Consider the following 16,452-nt stretch of genomic DNA (forward strand, 5'->3'; position numbering starts at 1 on the left):
TTTTTACGCCTTCATTTCTATTACTGCTGAGTACTATAAACACTGAAAGTGAAGTTGGCAAACTTTTAAAGGAAGTTAATCTGGGAACTACTAAGTAAAGTTGCTTTTGACACCTTTTTACATCCACTCTTTAACAAATACTGGCTGAATACCTACTATGTGCAGTTACTATGGTAGGTGTGAGGAAATAAATGAATAAGCACAGTTCCTGCCCTCAAAGGACTGCCAGGCCAACAGCAAGGAGAAAAACAATAAAACGAACATCACGAGACCACGAAAGGCAGGGTTAAGGTCACACCTGGGTGAGAATTTTTAAAGATTTGGAATGTGCCTTCTACATTGGCTGCAGCTTCTCTGACACCTTGGACCGGGGCTCTTCCCTGAGGCTTGGATAACTGGGCAGAGCAGAGGCGTTCATGAGTCCCAGCTGGGTTTCACTGTCCTGCTCTTTGGCCTGTAGCTTCCCGCTGAGCATTTGCCCTCTGCCCCATCTTCGTTTTGCCTGTGTACTTAATAGGGCGTTTGCTTTGTTAACTCTGCCCCAATGCTGTATATTATTTGAGGTGTACTAGTTATCTTCCTCTGTTATCTCAAAAAAACGTTCAGCACCTTCCAGACGGGAAGAAGAGAAAGTCCCCTCCATTTCCCAGGTGGTTTTTGATGACTCAGATTTTGCTTTAGCTCAGTTATCCCGTCTCCACTCAACAAACACGTATTGAACACCAGGAGCTGAAGAACAGAGATGACTTCACGGCCCCTGCCCTCATGGCTCTCTCTCTGGTCGTGCTCTGAAGACAGCCGTAACACAACGGGACAGGTGTATACAGTGGAGTACAGGGACACGAACAAAGGAGGAAGCCGCAGGCGCCGCCGGCAGACGCCAGCGGTGAGAAGCGCTGAATGGCAGGGCAAGGCCACGCTGCATCCCAAGAAAAGTGAGCAGGCGAGAAGGGCCGAAGCGGAGCAGCAGTGCAGACCTATGTTTCCCAAAGTTTACTATCCACACCCCTGGGCTTACACACGATGGTGATTATGAATACATTTTTTATTTATATTAACAGCATGCACTCATTTTCATGTGTCTTGGGGAAAAAAATAACCAGCACATCAAACTCAGGATTTCACAGATATAACTACATTTAAAAAATAAATTTACATTAAAAAAGGTGAACTGAAGCGGAGGTAGAGAAGAGGGGGAGTGAATTGACTGGAAAGGGGCCTTTGCGGTGGAGAAAAGGTTCTGTCTTGATTTGACTGGCAGTTACTTGGGTAATTACAAATGCCAAAATCTATCAAACTGTACACAAGATCTGTGTATTTTACTATATGTAAATGATGCCTCAATTTATAAAACAATGAGTTAATTAAAAGAAAATTTTCAAGAAAAATAACAGTTCAGGTGGCACGTGGATATGGCAGAAACCTTAAAGGTGGTGTGCAAATGACAAGTTCAAGAAATGATGCTAGACTAGCCTTGTCCAACAGAAACATGTGAACCACAAGTGTAGTTATAATTTTCTAGTAACTACATTTAAAAAAGTAAAAATAGGTGAAATTAATTTTAATAATATTTTTACTTAACCCAATATACTAAAGTAGTATTGTTTTAATATGTAATCAATATAAATATTATTAATGAGACTTTTTTTTTAATTTTTCATACTAAAGTCTTTGAAATCTGGTGTGTGGTTTCCACCTACAGCACCTCTCAGTTCAAACTAGCCACATTCAAGTGCTCAAGAGCCACATGTGGTTGGTGGCTGCCGTACTGGACTGTGTAGCTAAAGACAATGAGAAAACATTCAAGGCTTTTAAGGAGGGAGGGACTTTCACTCCATAAATACTATAGTCTAGGCCCAGCACCGTCCAAGGCACAGGTTTGTAGTTAAAAAAAAAAAAAAAAAGACTATGGGCTTCCTCTAATTTGTTTGTTTTAACAATAAAGCCAAGAGTTTGTTTCATGAGTCTGGCCTAAAAATTACTGTTTGGTAAACAATTTGTAATTATGACAGCCTAAAACTGCCCCCTCCCAACGCAATTCTCTGTGAAGCGTGCAGCAGTTACTGCCCTGGCAACTCTGAGGGCGGCGATGCTCTCTCTCCCAGCTTTCTGTTGCAGGCAGGCCCAGAATCCTTCCCACACTGCGAGGAAACAAGCAGATTTAGTCATCCAGCCCGCAGTCTCAAAATCGGCAAGAAAGAAAAGTTATGGAGGGCTTCTTGCCACAGAAAGACAGAAAGCCTGCCTGGAAAGAAGGAAAATACAAAGCTTGGAAATTGAAACCGAAACGTTTCCATGAGTTCTACGCAAATTGCAGAGCCAGAAATGACACCTTAGCCAAATTCTCTTGATCGCTAAAATGGTGTCCTCCCAACTTTGCTAAGCAGTCCCAGCCTTCCACCGAAACCACATCATTTCATCTTCAGCAAAAGCAAGCAGGGCGGCCAGCAGTTAGGCTCTTGGTCTTTACAAGAAACTGGTTTAGCATCTATTAACATCCCTTTAGATTTGTCAAGTATTGCCTACTGACAGTTGCCAAACTATTATTTCCCTTTAAACTCACTTTACAGGAGAAGCAGGAACTACCTTCACCTTAATAAGTGATTTTGGTTGATTGTCAGTGAATAAAAACTAGTCACCTGAAATTGTAAATGTAATTAATCAATCTGAAACGGGATTTGGTCAACCTGTTTTAAGGTTTCACAGCTCATATAGAACATTAAGCAGTCTGAGTTACAGACAAAATTGATCTAAGAAATACATTCTTCAGATAATATCAGAAGTTTTATTGAAGAGATCATCACATTTCCCTTTACTTCCCCAAATCACATCAATATTAAATTCAAGGCCTTTGAATCATTTCAAATCTAAACTCTAAATAAACAATGTAAAATTACTTTAGCAGAGTGTTGTCACTTTTAATATACCTCATGCTTTCAACTTTTTCTGCAATTCTCATTTTTCTTTAACATATGGAGGTCCCAATCAATTGGAAATAGACAAAGCTTTCAAGAAAATTTGAAAAGATTAATGTGGTTTCAAGGAGGGCTTGACATTACGGAGGCGATTTTCTAAAAGAAAATCATCGGAGTCCTTCACCCTATACCTCTGTTAGTTCTAATGGATTTGTGGAGTCTTGGGAAATCCTCTCCTTTAGTTTGAAGACTGAGAGACCTTTTTTTCTTTTTAAGTGACCTAGTATATCTTATTTTTCCCCTGTACTTAAGAACCCCAAACAGAAAATAATGCTGATATAGGAATAAATTTTCACGTTGAGAAATGAGAACAGAATCCTCATCTCATTCATAGTTGATACTCGGACCTGTTGACCATTCTTAACTGGAGCAAGACACTACTGTTTTTAGTATAAAACACCTAGCTAAATCCTCTCTTCGGTCACATGTTTTAATTCCTACAGAGGTCCAAGAAAGGGAAGAAATCTAGCCATGAGTGGCCTAGTCACCTGTGTGTGCTAGCCACATGTACCAAGGGCGCAGCGGCTTCTGGCTGGAGACCCCTGTCCCGGCTGAGCAGCATCCACAGCCCTACCTTCTCTGGCTCTTACCGCACTTGGTCTGAACCTGAAGCACGGAGAGAGCTCCCGAGCTCCAAGGACACTTAGTGCTCTGGTGACAGTGAGCTGGCAGAAGAGCAAAAGTTTAAATATGCAATCTCCTCCAAAGATGATGAGGCACACAGCACTGCCACCAAGTAATTCCCAGAGACAGCCTGAGTATCTAAACAAGGGAATCCTGCAAAGACGGGCAGAGCAGAAACCTACATACTAAGGAGTAGGTAAACCACTCATAAACAGCCCACTAATTGTTGAAAACAAGTTGACACTCCTCATCAAAACATTAACATCTATCAAAAAACCAAGCGCAGATGATGAAGGCTGCCTTCAGGACTTATGCGCCTACAAGCTGGTTTAGTGGCGAGAATAAAGCACACTGGAGGAATAATGTGGTACCATGAAGTATCCAAGCATAGTGAGCACTCCTTTGCAAGTGACAGTGGAAGACCTGTGGGCTTGTTCTTGGAGATTTGTACGGGGGGGTGGAGGGGGGGTGCACCTATCATTAAAGCAGACGTAGGTGAAATGTCCTGCAAAAGATACCACCCTCCCCTACCACCAAAGAAAACATAATAAAAGAATCTCCTATAAATATATTTGAGACACTAAATCCATCACACTCTGAGAACAGTCCACTACTACACAGATGATCTTGTCCCCATCTTCTACCAGATGCAGAACAATCTACAGGGATTTTTAAAACTGCCCTCATTTTCAGGCCAGGTCCGCGTGACATGCAAAGACATACATAGTTTCTCTATTCTTAGCGAGAAAACAAAAAAAAAACCTGTCATTTTGAGATACCGTGACATAGAAATCTTAGTGCACAGGAAAACATTCTACATTGCAGAAGTATTTACAGCCCAGAAGATTCCTAGACAGCCCAAAGGCCAGACCAAAGAGTTGAAGAGTGCTGGCTCCTCAAGCCTGAGGGAGGGCACGGCAGGGCCACTGCAAAATGAAGCTTTCCCGAGCAACCGGCAACCGGTCTTCTCAGCAAACATAGTATCTGTGCCAAAGAGCATTCCAACTAACAGTAGGGCTGTACAAGCTTTGGGGAATCGGCAACCGCTTTGTAAATGTCCAATACACAACTGGAAAAATATCTGAAAGAGAGTAAAACTGCAGGGACTTACATACCTCCATATCTGGCCTGAACTTATCTTCAAACACAGCCATTGCTGCCAAGGAGCCAGAACCTGTAAGGAAAAGATGCATTTTTAGCGTATTTACCAACTCCCAGCTTCTCCACCTCAAATTTACCTCAGGGCAGCAAAAACGGCAAAACACACCCATGTCACATTCAAGTACGGTGTAAAGACTAACCCTAGAGGGCCACATAAACCAGGCAAACCCTGCTCTTCAAAGCCCGCAGTCACACTTACCACTATCTCAGGTAAACCTGCAACTGGCCCTACTTCTACTACTGATGGGAGTAATTGTAAATTATTCACAATAAAACGCTGAAGCATGAAAATGAGGTTACGGAGAATTTGTATTTTTTCAAAAAGTGAATGCCACATAATTTCATATGTCCTATGCCGTGAGTCTTGTGCTCCACAATTGTGCCTTGGCAGGCTGCTTGGTATAGTGCTAAATACCAAGCCAGTTAGAAAGAATAGATGGTTTTAATGAGCTGGCCCTGGCAGAGTCACCTTGACACGCGGGGAAGAAACTACAACACCAGCAATGGTAAGAGGACTGCGCGCTGCAGCCACCAGGTTGTTCCAGCTACAACTGTAAAACACTTTATTATGTGGCATTTATTTCGAGCTATTATTTTTAGCTTGTACTTTGAAGAGTAACAGCTGAGTAGACAAAATGACAAAGAAACAAAAATTTATTATCACAACAGCAAATGGCTGAAAGGTTATGCTGCACAGATATTAACAGATAGCAAATTTCTCCCTACAAAAGTCGGATATAAAGGCATTACAAGTAAGTATGGGCTCCCTTTGAATGGATGTAAAAGGCAGCTCAGCACTGTTGGAAAATTTAGACTTGCTTTGTTCAGAAACCAGAGAATCTTTAGAAAACCATCATCTTGTCTTGACAGGGTCCTGGCAATATTTCAGGATACTCTACTTTTGGAGAGAGGATCGAGTTGCCCACAATTTTTTACTCCAATTAGAAGATTTTTTGGCATTTATTACTTTTTAACTTGTTTTGCATAACACTATCTATTTAGCTGGGTCACAGAGAAAACCATATTTTCTATTTAAAATGATTTGTGTACATCGCTTGACCACCTCAATGGTTTAGCAAAGGAAAAAGGCAGCGATTAAACAGTTTCAAATGAGGTGTCCTGCTGATTTTATCAAGTCTGCTGAATGTATAATGAAAAAGGAGAAGCTGACAGCAACGCTGCATTGAGAAAATACAGACTACCTTATCTGAACCATTTAAGGAGGTCCAATTATAGATCAAATTTAAAGGGTAGAAACAGCAGACTTACAGACACAAATCAATGAACATGGTAATCCCGATGAATATGACAGATACTCCTGTTACGGAATATTGCTGCGGCTGAGGATCATTACCTTCACAGCACCGGATACATCATATCTAAAGCAGTAGGAAGCATCGAGTGTAGACCAGCATTACAAGCAATGACTATTCATTTAGGCTTTGGGAGCAAAAGGCAACCCCATTTTCCCCTCTCATAATTTTTTCTCCTTAAAAAAAAAAAAAGGGGAATCTAAAAGGATATTAAAAGCCCTTTGGAATGGAGATAGAAATTAAACAGATATAAAACTAGTGCACCCAAATGAAACTAGCATTTATGCAAGAGCAAATTCACGAAAACCAAACCCCTGAATTTCACAGAAATGCGTCCTTGAAAATCTGGAGCGTCAAATTCCACCAACATTTTGTGGGTCATGAGTTTACTCTGAGAGTGAGGGTTCAAGGGGAAAAAGAAACCTAAGTTTCTGTTTTAAGGCACAGGTGAGAACCAGTCTCAGTTACCAAACTACTTAGTAGTTCAGTAGTAGTGGTTTTGTGTGGAAAACTGCAAATAAGGAAATCTCATAAAAAAACACTTCTAGATACAAAATACTCCTGCAGAGCGCCCAACAGCAGGCTGGCCTTTCCAACCTGGCCCAAGAACACCTCTGTGCAGAGCCCGAGAGTAAACGCACCCGAGGCCCGAAACAAACATCAAAAAAGGGCAGGGCAAGGCTGGGCATTTACCTAAGCTAACAGCTCTGTGGAAAACTGTAATTAATTACTGTAAAAGGGGAAATCAAGCTTACCTTACAGGCACTTTTCCTGAAAAATTACTAGCCCTGTTTTTCCTCCTGGGCCATCCTTTCTTCGACAGTTTCACCGTAAATAAATTAATTTTACTCATATTTTTCCTGGGCACATATTTCCTTCTACTTAGCTTCATCCAATATTTTAAGAAATGAAAAACATCTCCCTCACAATATAATAATTCTCCTTTATCAAAAGCTTTTTTTCCTGCTTAGAAACAACACAGCAGACAAAATTTCTGTCAGTGGAAATTACATACTAAATTCAGACTCGTAGAACAAAAAGTGTCTATCCAGCGTGGGGATGCTTCTCACATTATCAGAGACGGATTTTTTTTTTAAAGAGCTGGAAGATGTAGGAGAAATAAACATAGAAAGGACACTGGGGCCCTTATTACATTGTATTTCTGCTTCCCCTTTCACACCACGCCCCCCAACACACACACTCCAACCTATACACGTGCCCACACATGTGCACGCGCACACACACAGCTGAGAAGTTTTCTGGAAAGCAGGAGCTGGTGAAACTGCCTGATTCTGCTTCCCCTGAAATCAAAGATAAGCGAACTCCAAATAAACTTGAAAAGAAAGAGAAATTCAACAGTAAAAACAATTTCCAAATCACTTGCAAATTAAATTAGCTCCTGCTCCCAGTTTTTTAGGAAAAGGAGGACTCTGGCGCCCCCTTTTCAGAAATACACAGAAGTGCTAGGAGATAGAGTACAACTGACTTTGTCAACAGGTTTCTAGGAAACTCGGAAGCTGTGCCTGCTATTTAGAAACTGAAGTGAGAATTTCAAATAAGCCTGCAATTGCCCAAAGTGGCAAGAGAACAAGATGCAAATCCTCACATAATTTCAAGGCAATGCAACCTGGGGAAGAAAAAAGGAGTTGGCCATTAAAAAGAAAAAAAGGCGGTAAACTCAATGAGACCAGTATTCTTCAATAATTTCATTCAAGTTCCCCAGATTTTGTTCCAACGCCACTTAAAGCTATATACAATAAATCATCAGACAAATGCAATACTAGTACAGCAGCTGTGTGACCTACAGAATGTTTAAATATTATACCCCATTTTCCCCATAAACCATAATAATGCCCTGAGACATTCCATTATTTCAGCATCGACCGACCTAACCTGGCACTCATACTCAAATCCAAGGCAAGAGTCCTTTGAGGGAACGTTTACCCTGATTTTCTATTCCAAAAACAAGGTCCCCTTAGACAATTAATCAGAACTGTCTGGTTTCCCATTAAGAAATAAGTGAAGAGAAAAGCCAGTGTACTGGGTGTCAGGGCCTCTGCTGGAGAGGGCAGGCATGTCAGGTGAAGGAAGTGGATGTCAGAGGGAATATTCTTTCCACAAATGCAGCATGAGCTCTAGGAGCAACGGGTGTGAGGCCTGCTCTCAAAGAATTTATAACGGGGAGGAGAAGGGAGCCAAGGGGGGAGGAACAAAATCATGTTGTTGAGCACCCACCATGTGCTGCACGTCATATGTTATGTCATTTAGTCATCCTCACGGCAATCCACTGAAGTGACAAAGCTTCTTGTCGAGGATTTCAGGACCAACGGCACAGGGCAAGATTCCTGTCTCAGGTTTGACCCTAGGTCACTCTCTCATCCAGAAAGTTCTACATGCCACAATACGGTTCAGGGCAGACATGCATGACCTTCCATGACCAGGGCTCTGCCTCCCTTGGCCCCATCCTCCCCAATACACACACACCTGACACTCCACCAACACCAAAGTGACAATAATTTCCTAAATGCCCATACCATTTCAAGCCCATCCCACCTTGGCACATGGTATTCCCTTTGGCCCCCTGACAGTCCAGAGAACTCCTAGTCACCCTTCAAACCCCAGCTGAGAGATCACTTCTTCCCAGAAGCCCCCCTTGACCACGACACCCCCACGAGAGTTTATCATTCTCATCTCTGCAACTTGTCCATCCTTTCATATCTGCATCCGCCATGCCTAGCAGTCTCTGGCACACAGCAAGCACTAAATAGCACTTGTTGAATTAAGCTGGGCTGATCTGAGTACAACTGTTCAAATGCAGGAGCCGAGAAAACTCAGAGCTGGCCCTGAAGGAGTGATAATAGCAGTAAATGCCTTGATAAAATGTAAAAGAATATTTATTGCCTGATTTACCACACAGGGATGAATATAAGACAAACTCAAAGGTAAAGCAAGTTCAATTTTCAAAAAGAAAAAAAGGCTTTAAACCCACAAAACCATGTCCTATTTTATGTCCTAGTCTGGTCCAAACCTCTGTGATATCCTAGGAGGGAAATGCCCTCCCTGGATTTCTACATTCTTCTGCAGATGCTCTCTGTCTCATCAGTAGTTTCCATGTAGCTGCTCCTTAGCAACCTCCACCAAGTCTGCCTTTTTCAGCCCACCCACAGTTACTGAGTAGCCAGTGTTGCTTCCAGAACAAAGCTCTTTAAAACAGAAAAAGGAGGTGCAATTCAGTGACCAACAGTTAGAGAAATGACTGCAAGACATGGGATGGCTACTTAGTTACCCACTAACTTATCTTCTGCACCCACTGTCCTCCCCCAAGCTCACCCATGCCACCCACACACACCCACCTCCCAGTCAACCACTCCTGACTCCCAAATCACCCAGCGGCCTGGCAGAGAGAAACAGGGATGGGGGAGGAGTCACAACTCAGCCCTCTTTCCCACTCGGGGCCAGGAACTGCTCTGCACTCCCCCATCCACTGCAGCCACTCAGGTGGGCACCGCCTGGCCCTGGCAGCCCCTGTTTGGTGCTCATGAACAGAATTCCTCCTACAACAGACACCCCTATGGAGTCCTGAAAAGACAGTGTGCTCCCCACCTCTGACTGTCAGGGCCTGATTCACCCACAGACCTTCAGGTGACACTGTGGGTCACCCACACTGCTGACCTCCAGGAGAAGGGGGTCCCAGGCACAAGTGCCATGAGGGGCCACATCTCCAGCCAATCTTTCAAAATAAAGACACTGGCTTAAAAAAAATGACTAACTCCCATAAACAATGTAACATACAAGCCCTGAAACTCAGAAAAACACGTGCAACATGCAGAACATTAATAACTAAAAAGAGCTCACAGATAAATAACACCAATCCGCCAGAGAAAAGGATACGGCAGTTTATGAAAGAGAAAAGGTAAAGGCCTATACACGTTCAGAAACGCTGTTCAAGTTCGCCAGTCATCAAAAGAAATATGAATTGAAACTAACCATTTTTTTTGCCTTTTAGATTAGCAAAGATTAAAAAAAATAATACTCAGTGCTGACTGAGGTGCCGTGAAATGGGCACTCTAATACGCTTGTAGAAGCAAAACTGGGTAGAACTTTTCTAATGGGCAATTTAAAACATCAATCAGAAAGCATAAAGCTACACATGCCCACCAACCAGCAATTCTACTGCTAGAGTATTCTAAAGAAATAAATAGACAAGTACCCAAGTTACGTACATAAAAAGATCATTGTTTAAAAAAGAAGAAAACTGGAGGTATATGTAAAGATCCAACAGTCAGGAGATACAGAAAATAAACAATAAAATTATATATGGTCATTAAACATGACAGTATTTTTTTGCCAATGGAAAGATGTCCATGATATAATATTTAGTGAGGAAAAAACATGTTCCAAAGCAATATTAACAGATATGCTTATACAATACATAAATATACAAAACTGAAAGAATATAAATCAAAGTATTATTTTATTAGTAGGTGGTGCTATTTTCTTTTTGTTTACTTATGTTTCTTATTCTTCTTCAAAGACCACGCATTATTGATAATTTTTTAAGGTATAAGCTTGGAGAAAATAAGAATTTGACATTGTGAAGGGATAGGGGGGAAAAAAGGCAAAAAGACCAAGCCCTTGCCAGCTGTCACAGTAACAGCAGCAGCACGTAGCTTATTCCCGAAATTTGTATACAGGGGCCCGAAGGTCAATCCATGCATGAGTCAACAGTCCCAAGGAACGACAACAAGCCGTCATCACAAACAAACAACATACCATGTCTCTCTACCACCATCCTTAGCAGGGCTTCCGGAGGACGGTCTTAGAGGTAAAATCATCTTCATAATGAAGTCCTTGGAGTATTATCAGCGCCAAGCCAGACCCCACTATTCAGAAGTCTACTCCGTGGCAAACAAATTACCAAAAGGATCGCAACACACACAGCACACGTGGTGCTGAAGAAATGTCAAAGCACACTCACCTGGGTTGTCTGCTCTTCAGCCACAGCAGGTCGGAGCCGTCCCTTACAAAAGGGGAGACCGACTCTCAGAGATCAGGAGCTCGCCCAGATCACACAGCCAGGGATTAGCAAATCTGGGAATTTGAACCCAGATCATTCTGAATTTAAAGTGTCCAAGATGCCTTCCATTCCACCGTGCTGCCTCTTAAATAGCAAAGCCAAGTGCTTGAAATCAAGATTAGCAGGCAGGCGTAAGCAAGCACGGAAGAGGCCATATCTTCTTAGCTCCCCACCCCAAAACAGCACCTTTCTACCTTGCTTTCTCTCCAGATCTCAGCAGAACGACTACCACACATCTGGATATGGTTAATTTGTGTTATTTTGCTTGGAAATTCAAATGAGACTGGGATTTTAGTTAAATGTTTTAAATGATTAAACAGATGCCATTCACTGTTTAGCAATGCCACTCAAGTATCTGTCCTCAGTACTTATTTTAAAATAGCCCCATTCCAAAAAAACCAACAGTGATGGGGCCGGCCCGGTGGCGCGGGCAGTTAAGTGCACGTGCTCCGCTGGGGTGGCCCGGGGTTCGCTGGTTCGGATCCCCAGCACGCACCAACACACTGCTTTGCAAGCCATGCTGTGGCGGCATCCCATATAAAGTGGAAGAAGATGGGCATGGATGTTAGCCCAGGGCCGGTCTTCCTCAGCAAAAAAAGAGGAGGATTGGCAGATGTTAGCACAGGGCTGATCTCCTCACAGAAAACACAACAGTGAAATTAGTCTCCATTTTCTAAAACCTCTGATGGTGTTTCTGATCTTGCTTATCAGCATCAGGAGTACCCCTTGAACCTAACTTTTTCTGAGAGAACAATTCAACTCAGGACAAAATTTTAAATGTATCAAGAAAATTTTACTATCTAAATGGTTTTTACTTGCTGTATATATTTAAAAACACCTGCATTAACATGGCTTGAGGATAGTGGGGTTTTTTTTTAAACATGAAACGTTATTTTTATAGAGTTCATTAACGTACTAAATCAAACTTGGGAATTCTAGAATCTATGTTATTAGACATGCTGAAGAAACAATAAATGACTGAAATAATTTTCTAAAACTTGCTGCTCTAAATCAAACTCTAGGAAGGAGCCGAAAGCCAGCAGGTAGAAATTTGCTTTTTCTAATAAGGTCTATGGTCACAAACTCTCAGACTGGGTAAGGGGAAAACATTTATTGAGGGTCTTTTAGGTCCTGGACCCTGAACTCAAGTGGTGTAGGTATTTCCCCATTTTACAGACAAGGAAACTGAGGCTCGGCTAGTTTAAAGGCAATACAGACGATAAGAAGTGGAGCCAAGATTCAAACCTAGGTATTGTGGCCCTTAAGCCCACACACCTTTCCAAAGGGCAAATTCCCACTCATTCCTTCAAACAAACCATCCCAGATGCCCACCAGATGGCAGGCTCTGGGAACACACAGAGGCACAGGAGGCGGCACAGCTCTCGCATTTCCTCACTGTTTTCCCCCAGCACGTCACTGAAGCTCTCCGAGCTGCTCAGGAGGCCCCATCGCATCAAGCACCATGTGAACGTTGCCTCTGAAACTGCAGTGCAGCAGCCCTACTGCCCTAGCTTCCTCCCTCGTACAAAGAATGTTATCTTCCCCATAGGGTGGCTAGGAGACTTGAATGAGATGATGCGTGTAAAGCAGAACAGCTGGCACATAGTAAAAGCTCAGTAAAAGGAAACCATTGTAATTACTCAAGACAAGGTCCCAATTCTTCAAAAGCTATTTTATACAATCATTTTCAATAAGTTCCAGAGTTGACAGCTTTAATGGAAACAGAAGTCTTCAAAATTTCTTCTCTCAAAGTCATGAAGCTCTGAGGGGCAGCAGGAAATGGATTTCTACTGCTTTCCCCCAAATCAATTTAACTAGACCTTTCAGGAAAAAAGCTGCTCCTTCTGCTAAGGAGGGGCCCATCGTAAGCACCCAAGGACCTGTTTGGCACTGTGGTCTGCTAAGGTGTAAGATGTATGCAGTGATATAGGAGTAACACGCAGAACTTTCTAATCCATCAGTGTCAGCTCTCCCTGACAGAGTGCTTACTCACACCTGCACACTGTTAGTCAACCGGCCGCTCATCCTGGGTAAAATTTGGTGCTTTCCACAGACCCATAGACTGGGATCATTTTTCACTCCGTTCCTGTCTACAAGGCCTAGTCTCCTGGTTGGTGCTTGCTCTGCAGGCCAACACTGCCAATGTGCAAAGAGCTGATTTATGAATATAAAACAATGCTGGTGCCAGGGGCCTACGTTCAGCCACTAGAGAGCAGTAGAGCACCTCTCGTGGCTGGGGAAAGCTCAGAGGCCAACTTGCAATGGTTTAATTGTGTGCATGCATTTCATTATAAGTCTTGGCCAAGGCTTCGAGGTGAGGCAGGCCCAGCAATCAGACAATCTTGCACGGGTTGCTGAAATCCAGATTTGCCCTTTGTCAGCATAAACAGTTTAATTTGATGTTTTCACTCCTGAGTAAGCACTGAGCATTACATTTAAACCCCTCATGAGGGGGAAGAATGCTTCCTTTTCACCAGCAAATGTACCTCCATGTCAGAGTCTACCTTTCAGTCCCAATGAATAATAAAAGATATATTCCATTTAGAAATAGATTTTTAAAGCATCCAAGGACATTTTCACTCAAAAACTAATTTCTCAAAAAATGCAGTTCCTTTTCTAAATGTAAGGTAGTCAAAAAGGAGTTAAATTTTACTCCAAGTAAATAATTTAAAACATCACCTGAAGGGAACAGGGATTTTTCTTATAATTCCAACTGCAACATCTTATTGACCTAACAGGCTATAAACACTTATTCTTAAGAAAAGATTAATGATCAGGGCGGCCAGGCCTAAAAAGTGAAAGGTTTTATTTTATTAATGTGTTTTAATGAAATGCCACAAGGTATGAGGATAGGAAATTGTTCTCCTTCAAACAGAGGAGTCACCTAACGTGATGTTTAGCAGATAAAATGGAGGATGAAAATTACCTTAGAATATGTCTCTCTTCATCAGTCTCCCCCCTCGTTAGCCCTGCCAGAAAACAGAAGCTCTCACTCAGCACTCTGCTTTTCCCTCCTGCTGGAGGAGCTCAAGGCAGTCCAAGCTGACACGTCTTTCAAAGGCATCCTCGACTCTGGTCCACGTTTCAAAATAACTTCCCAAATTGCAGGTTATTCTACTTTGGAGGACTTCTCCAAGGTTTCATGTCCCTCAGAACCCTCAAGGACAAAGGACCACAGAGTCCGATAATTTATAAAACACACCTAGCCTTAATCATAAGTAAAAGTTAATCTTGTCCACAGAGTCTATGTGCAAACAATAAGAAATTCTACTTACTGAAAAAATGTGCAAAGCACTGTTACATATATTTTCTCACTTAATTCATCTGTGAAGTAGATAGTATTATCTCCATTTTCTAGATGGAAAAAAAACTAAGTTCAGAGAGGTAAAGGAACCTACCTAAAGTCACACAGCTAGTAATGGCAGATCTGATTGACAGCAGACGCCTAGTTCTAGGAACTGCACAGTGAAAAGTCTTCTGATGCATATAATGACTTTCCACTTAGTCTGTCCAATAAGAAAGTAAAAGACCCTCAAGCACTAGGTTACGAGTATAAAGGCACTTTTCTGCAGCAAGGCCAATTCTGGTCCAATGTGAAACAGGAGCAGGTAAAGATGAATTAGTTAACCTCGCTCTCTCTGAAGTGGGGTTTAAAGCAAAGCTGCGAGCCCTGCATTTAGCTGTTCTGAAAAGTACTTCTGGCAAGGGCTTTTACTTCCTTGTAGACTAAGGACTGAACTCGAGTCAGAAAAGACATCATGGTACAACGTCAGAGCTGAGAAAACAGGATGAATAGCACCCGACACATTAATTCAACACCTCACATCTTACCTACAAGAAACATTTACTACTTTTTATGCAGAATCAAGAACAAAGTCCACTCTAATTAGAATAGATTAAGAACTGGCAAGGGCTGGCTGTATTACATTCCCTGTAACAACATGATGAATTTCAGAAGTAAATATTTTCTCATTTCCTAACATAACGGCACCATCTATTGGCTTAGTACCATCTTTGCAGCAACCAGGAATTAAGATGCATAATCTAACTTTCACAGGCTTTTGGTTCCCAGTTGTTTAATTCCTGGCATTCCAGGAATGCCACTATTCCCGGAACAGTGGCATAAATTTTAAGATATAAAATCCATGCACTGCACATTTTAAATCTTCTGAAATGCATCTTACTTATATTAATCAAAGCAGGAAAAACTGCCAGAGAAATCTTAGTACACAGAACTGGAAACAGAAAATGTATTTACACTAAAATTATCAAAAGACCATGCACTAAACATCTACGCTGTGCTTCACACGAAGATCTTTACGTGTGGTATCCTATTTAATCCTCACACACCTCCTGTGGGACAGTTTCTCAAACCCCCACTTTACAGAAGAAGAAATCAATGCTCATAGTCAAAAGCTCATACATGTTGGACTTAGATGTGAACCCAGGTCGACTCCAGAGACCAGCTCTTCTCACCGTCCCACACTACCTCAAAAACGACACCAAGAGCAACAAACGCACGGAACAAGCACACAGTGCTTTACAAAGTGTGTTCACATACAACACGACATCGCAGCATCCCAACGACCCTGTGACCTTCCCAAGTCAAAAAAATCAGCTTCTTTTCAGAAATGAGGAGTCTGAGATTCAGAGGTTAGGTGACTAGCCCTGGTCAAGCAGGCTGGGACTGAAGCCAGGGCTTCCATCTCCTTTTCTAGGAATCTAGGTTATACCTCAGGTGATTACGGAAAACCTGGCTGTGGGTGGTCACTGGCTATACGGACAAAGCTCCCACCAGAATGGGGTTCCCTCCACTGCACAGCCCCTGACCCGCAGAGAACAGGGGCAGGAACTCACTCCAGTACTGATGGAGACACGTGCTTGTGGAACCCCTGCACAGTCACATGGCCACACTAGTCAGGAAAAGAATTTCCAGCAACACTAGAGCTACGCAGTCCATACACCCTCTGAAAAGGCTCCTATGTAGGCCTATGAACTAAACCCAGTGCTGCTGAGTTCACACCTGATTCAAGAGTTAAAAATGAATGGGGAAGAAGCATGTGCCCTCTTGTAGCGCACTAATTTGATCCAGCACAGGAATATTTTCAAAATCGAGTCATGTGGAGATATCAAAATGTCTGCACAAAGGTTGCACTTTAGTGTAAAAATACAGAGAAAATGGCAGGTCTGAATTCCCTACCGATGTTCCTTGTTCCAACTTAATTCTGACTCTTTTTCGCCCACAAGGTGAGACATCCGGTATGTTTACCACTCCGTCTGGATCTTTTTATTTGCTAGGGGG

General features: G+C 42.3%; 1 protein-coding gene across 1 annotated transcript in view; it reads right to left on the reverse strand.

The window, feature by feature from the left end:
- The window catches only part of PSMB7 (proteasome 20S subunit beta 7), a 55,958-nt gene that overhangs the window by 23,604 nt on the left and 15,902 nt on the right, over positions 1–16,452 (reverse strand). The window contains exon 6 of the mRNA XM_058524010.1: positions 4,715–4,773. Coding sequence (XP_058379993.1) covers positions 4,715–4,773 — 59 coding nt within the window. The remainder of the gene's footprint in view (positions 1–4,714; positions 4,774–16,452) is intronic.

This window comes from Diceros bicornis, chromosome 28 (genome assembly GCF_020826845.1).
Source record: "Diceros bicornis minor isolate mBicDic1 chromosome 28, mDicBic1.mat.cur, whole genome shotgun sequence".
Classification (NCBI taxonomy): Eukaryota; Metazoa; Chordata; class Mammalia; order Perissodactyla; family Rhinocerotidae; genus Diceros; species Diceros bicornis.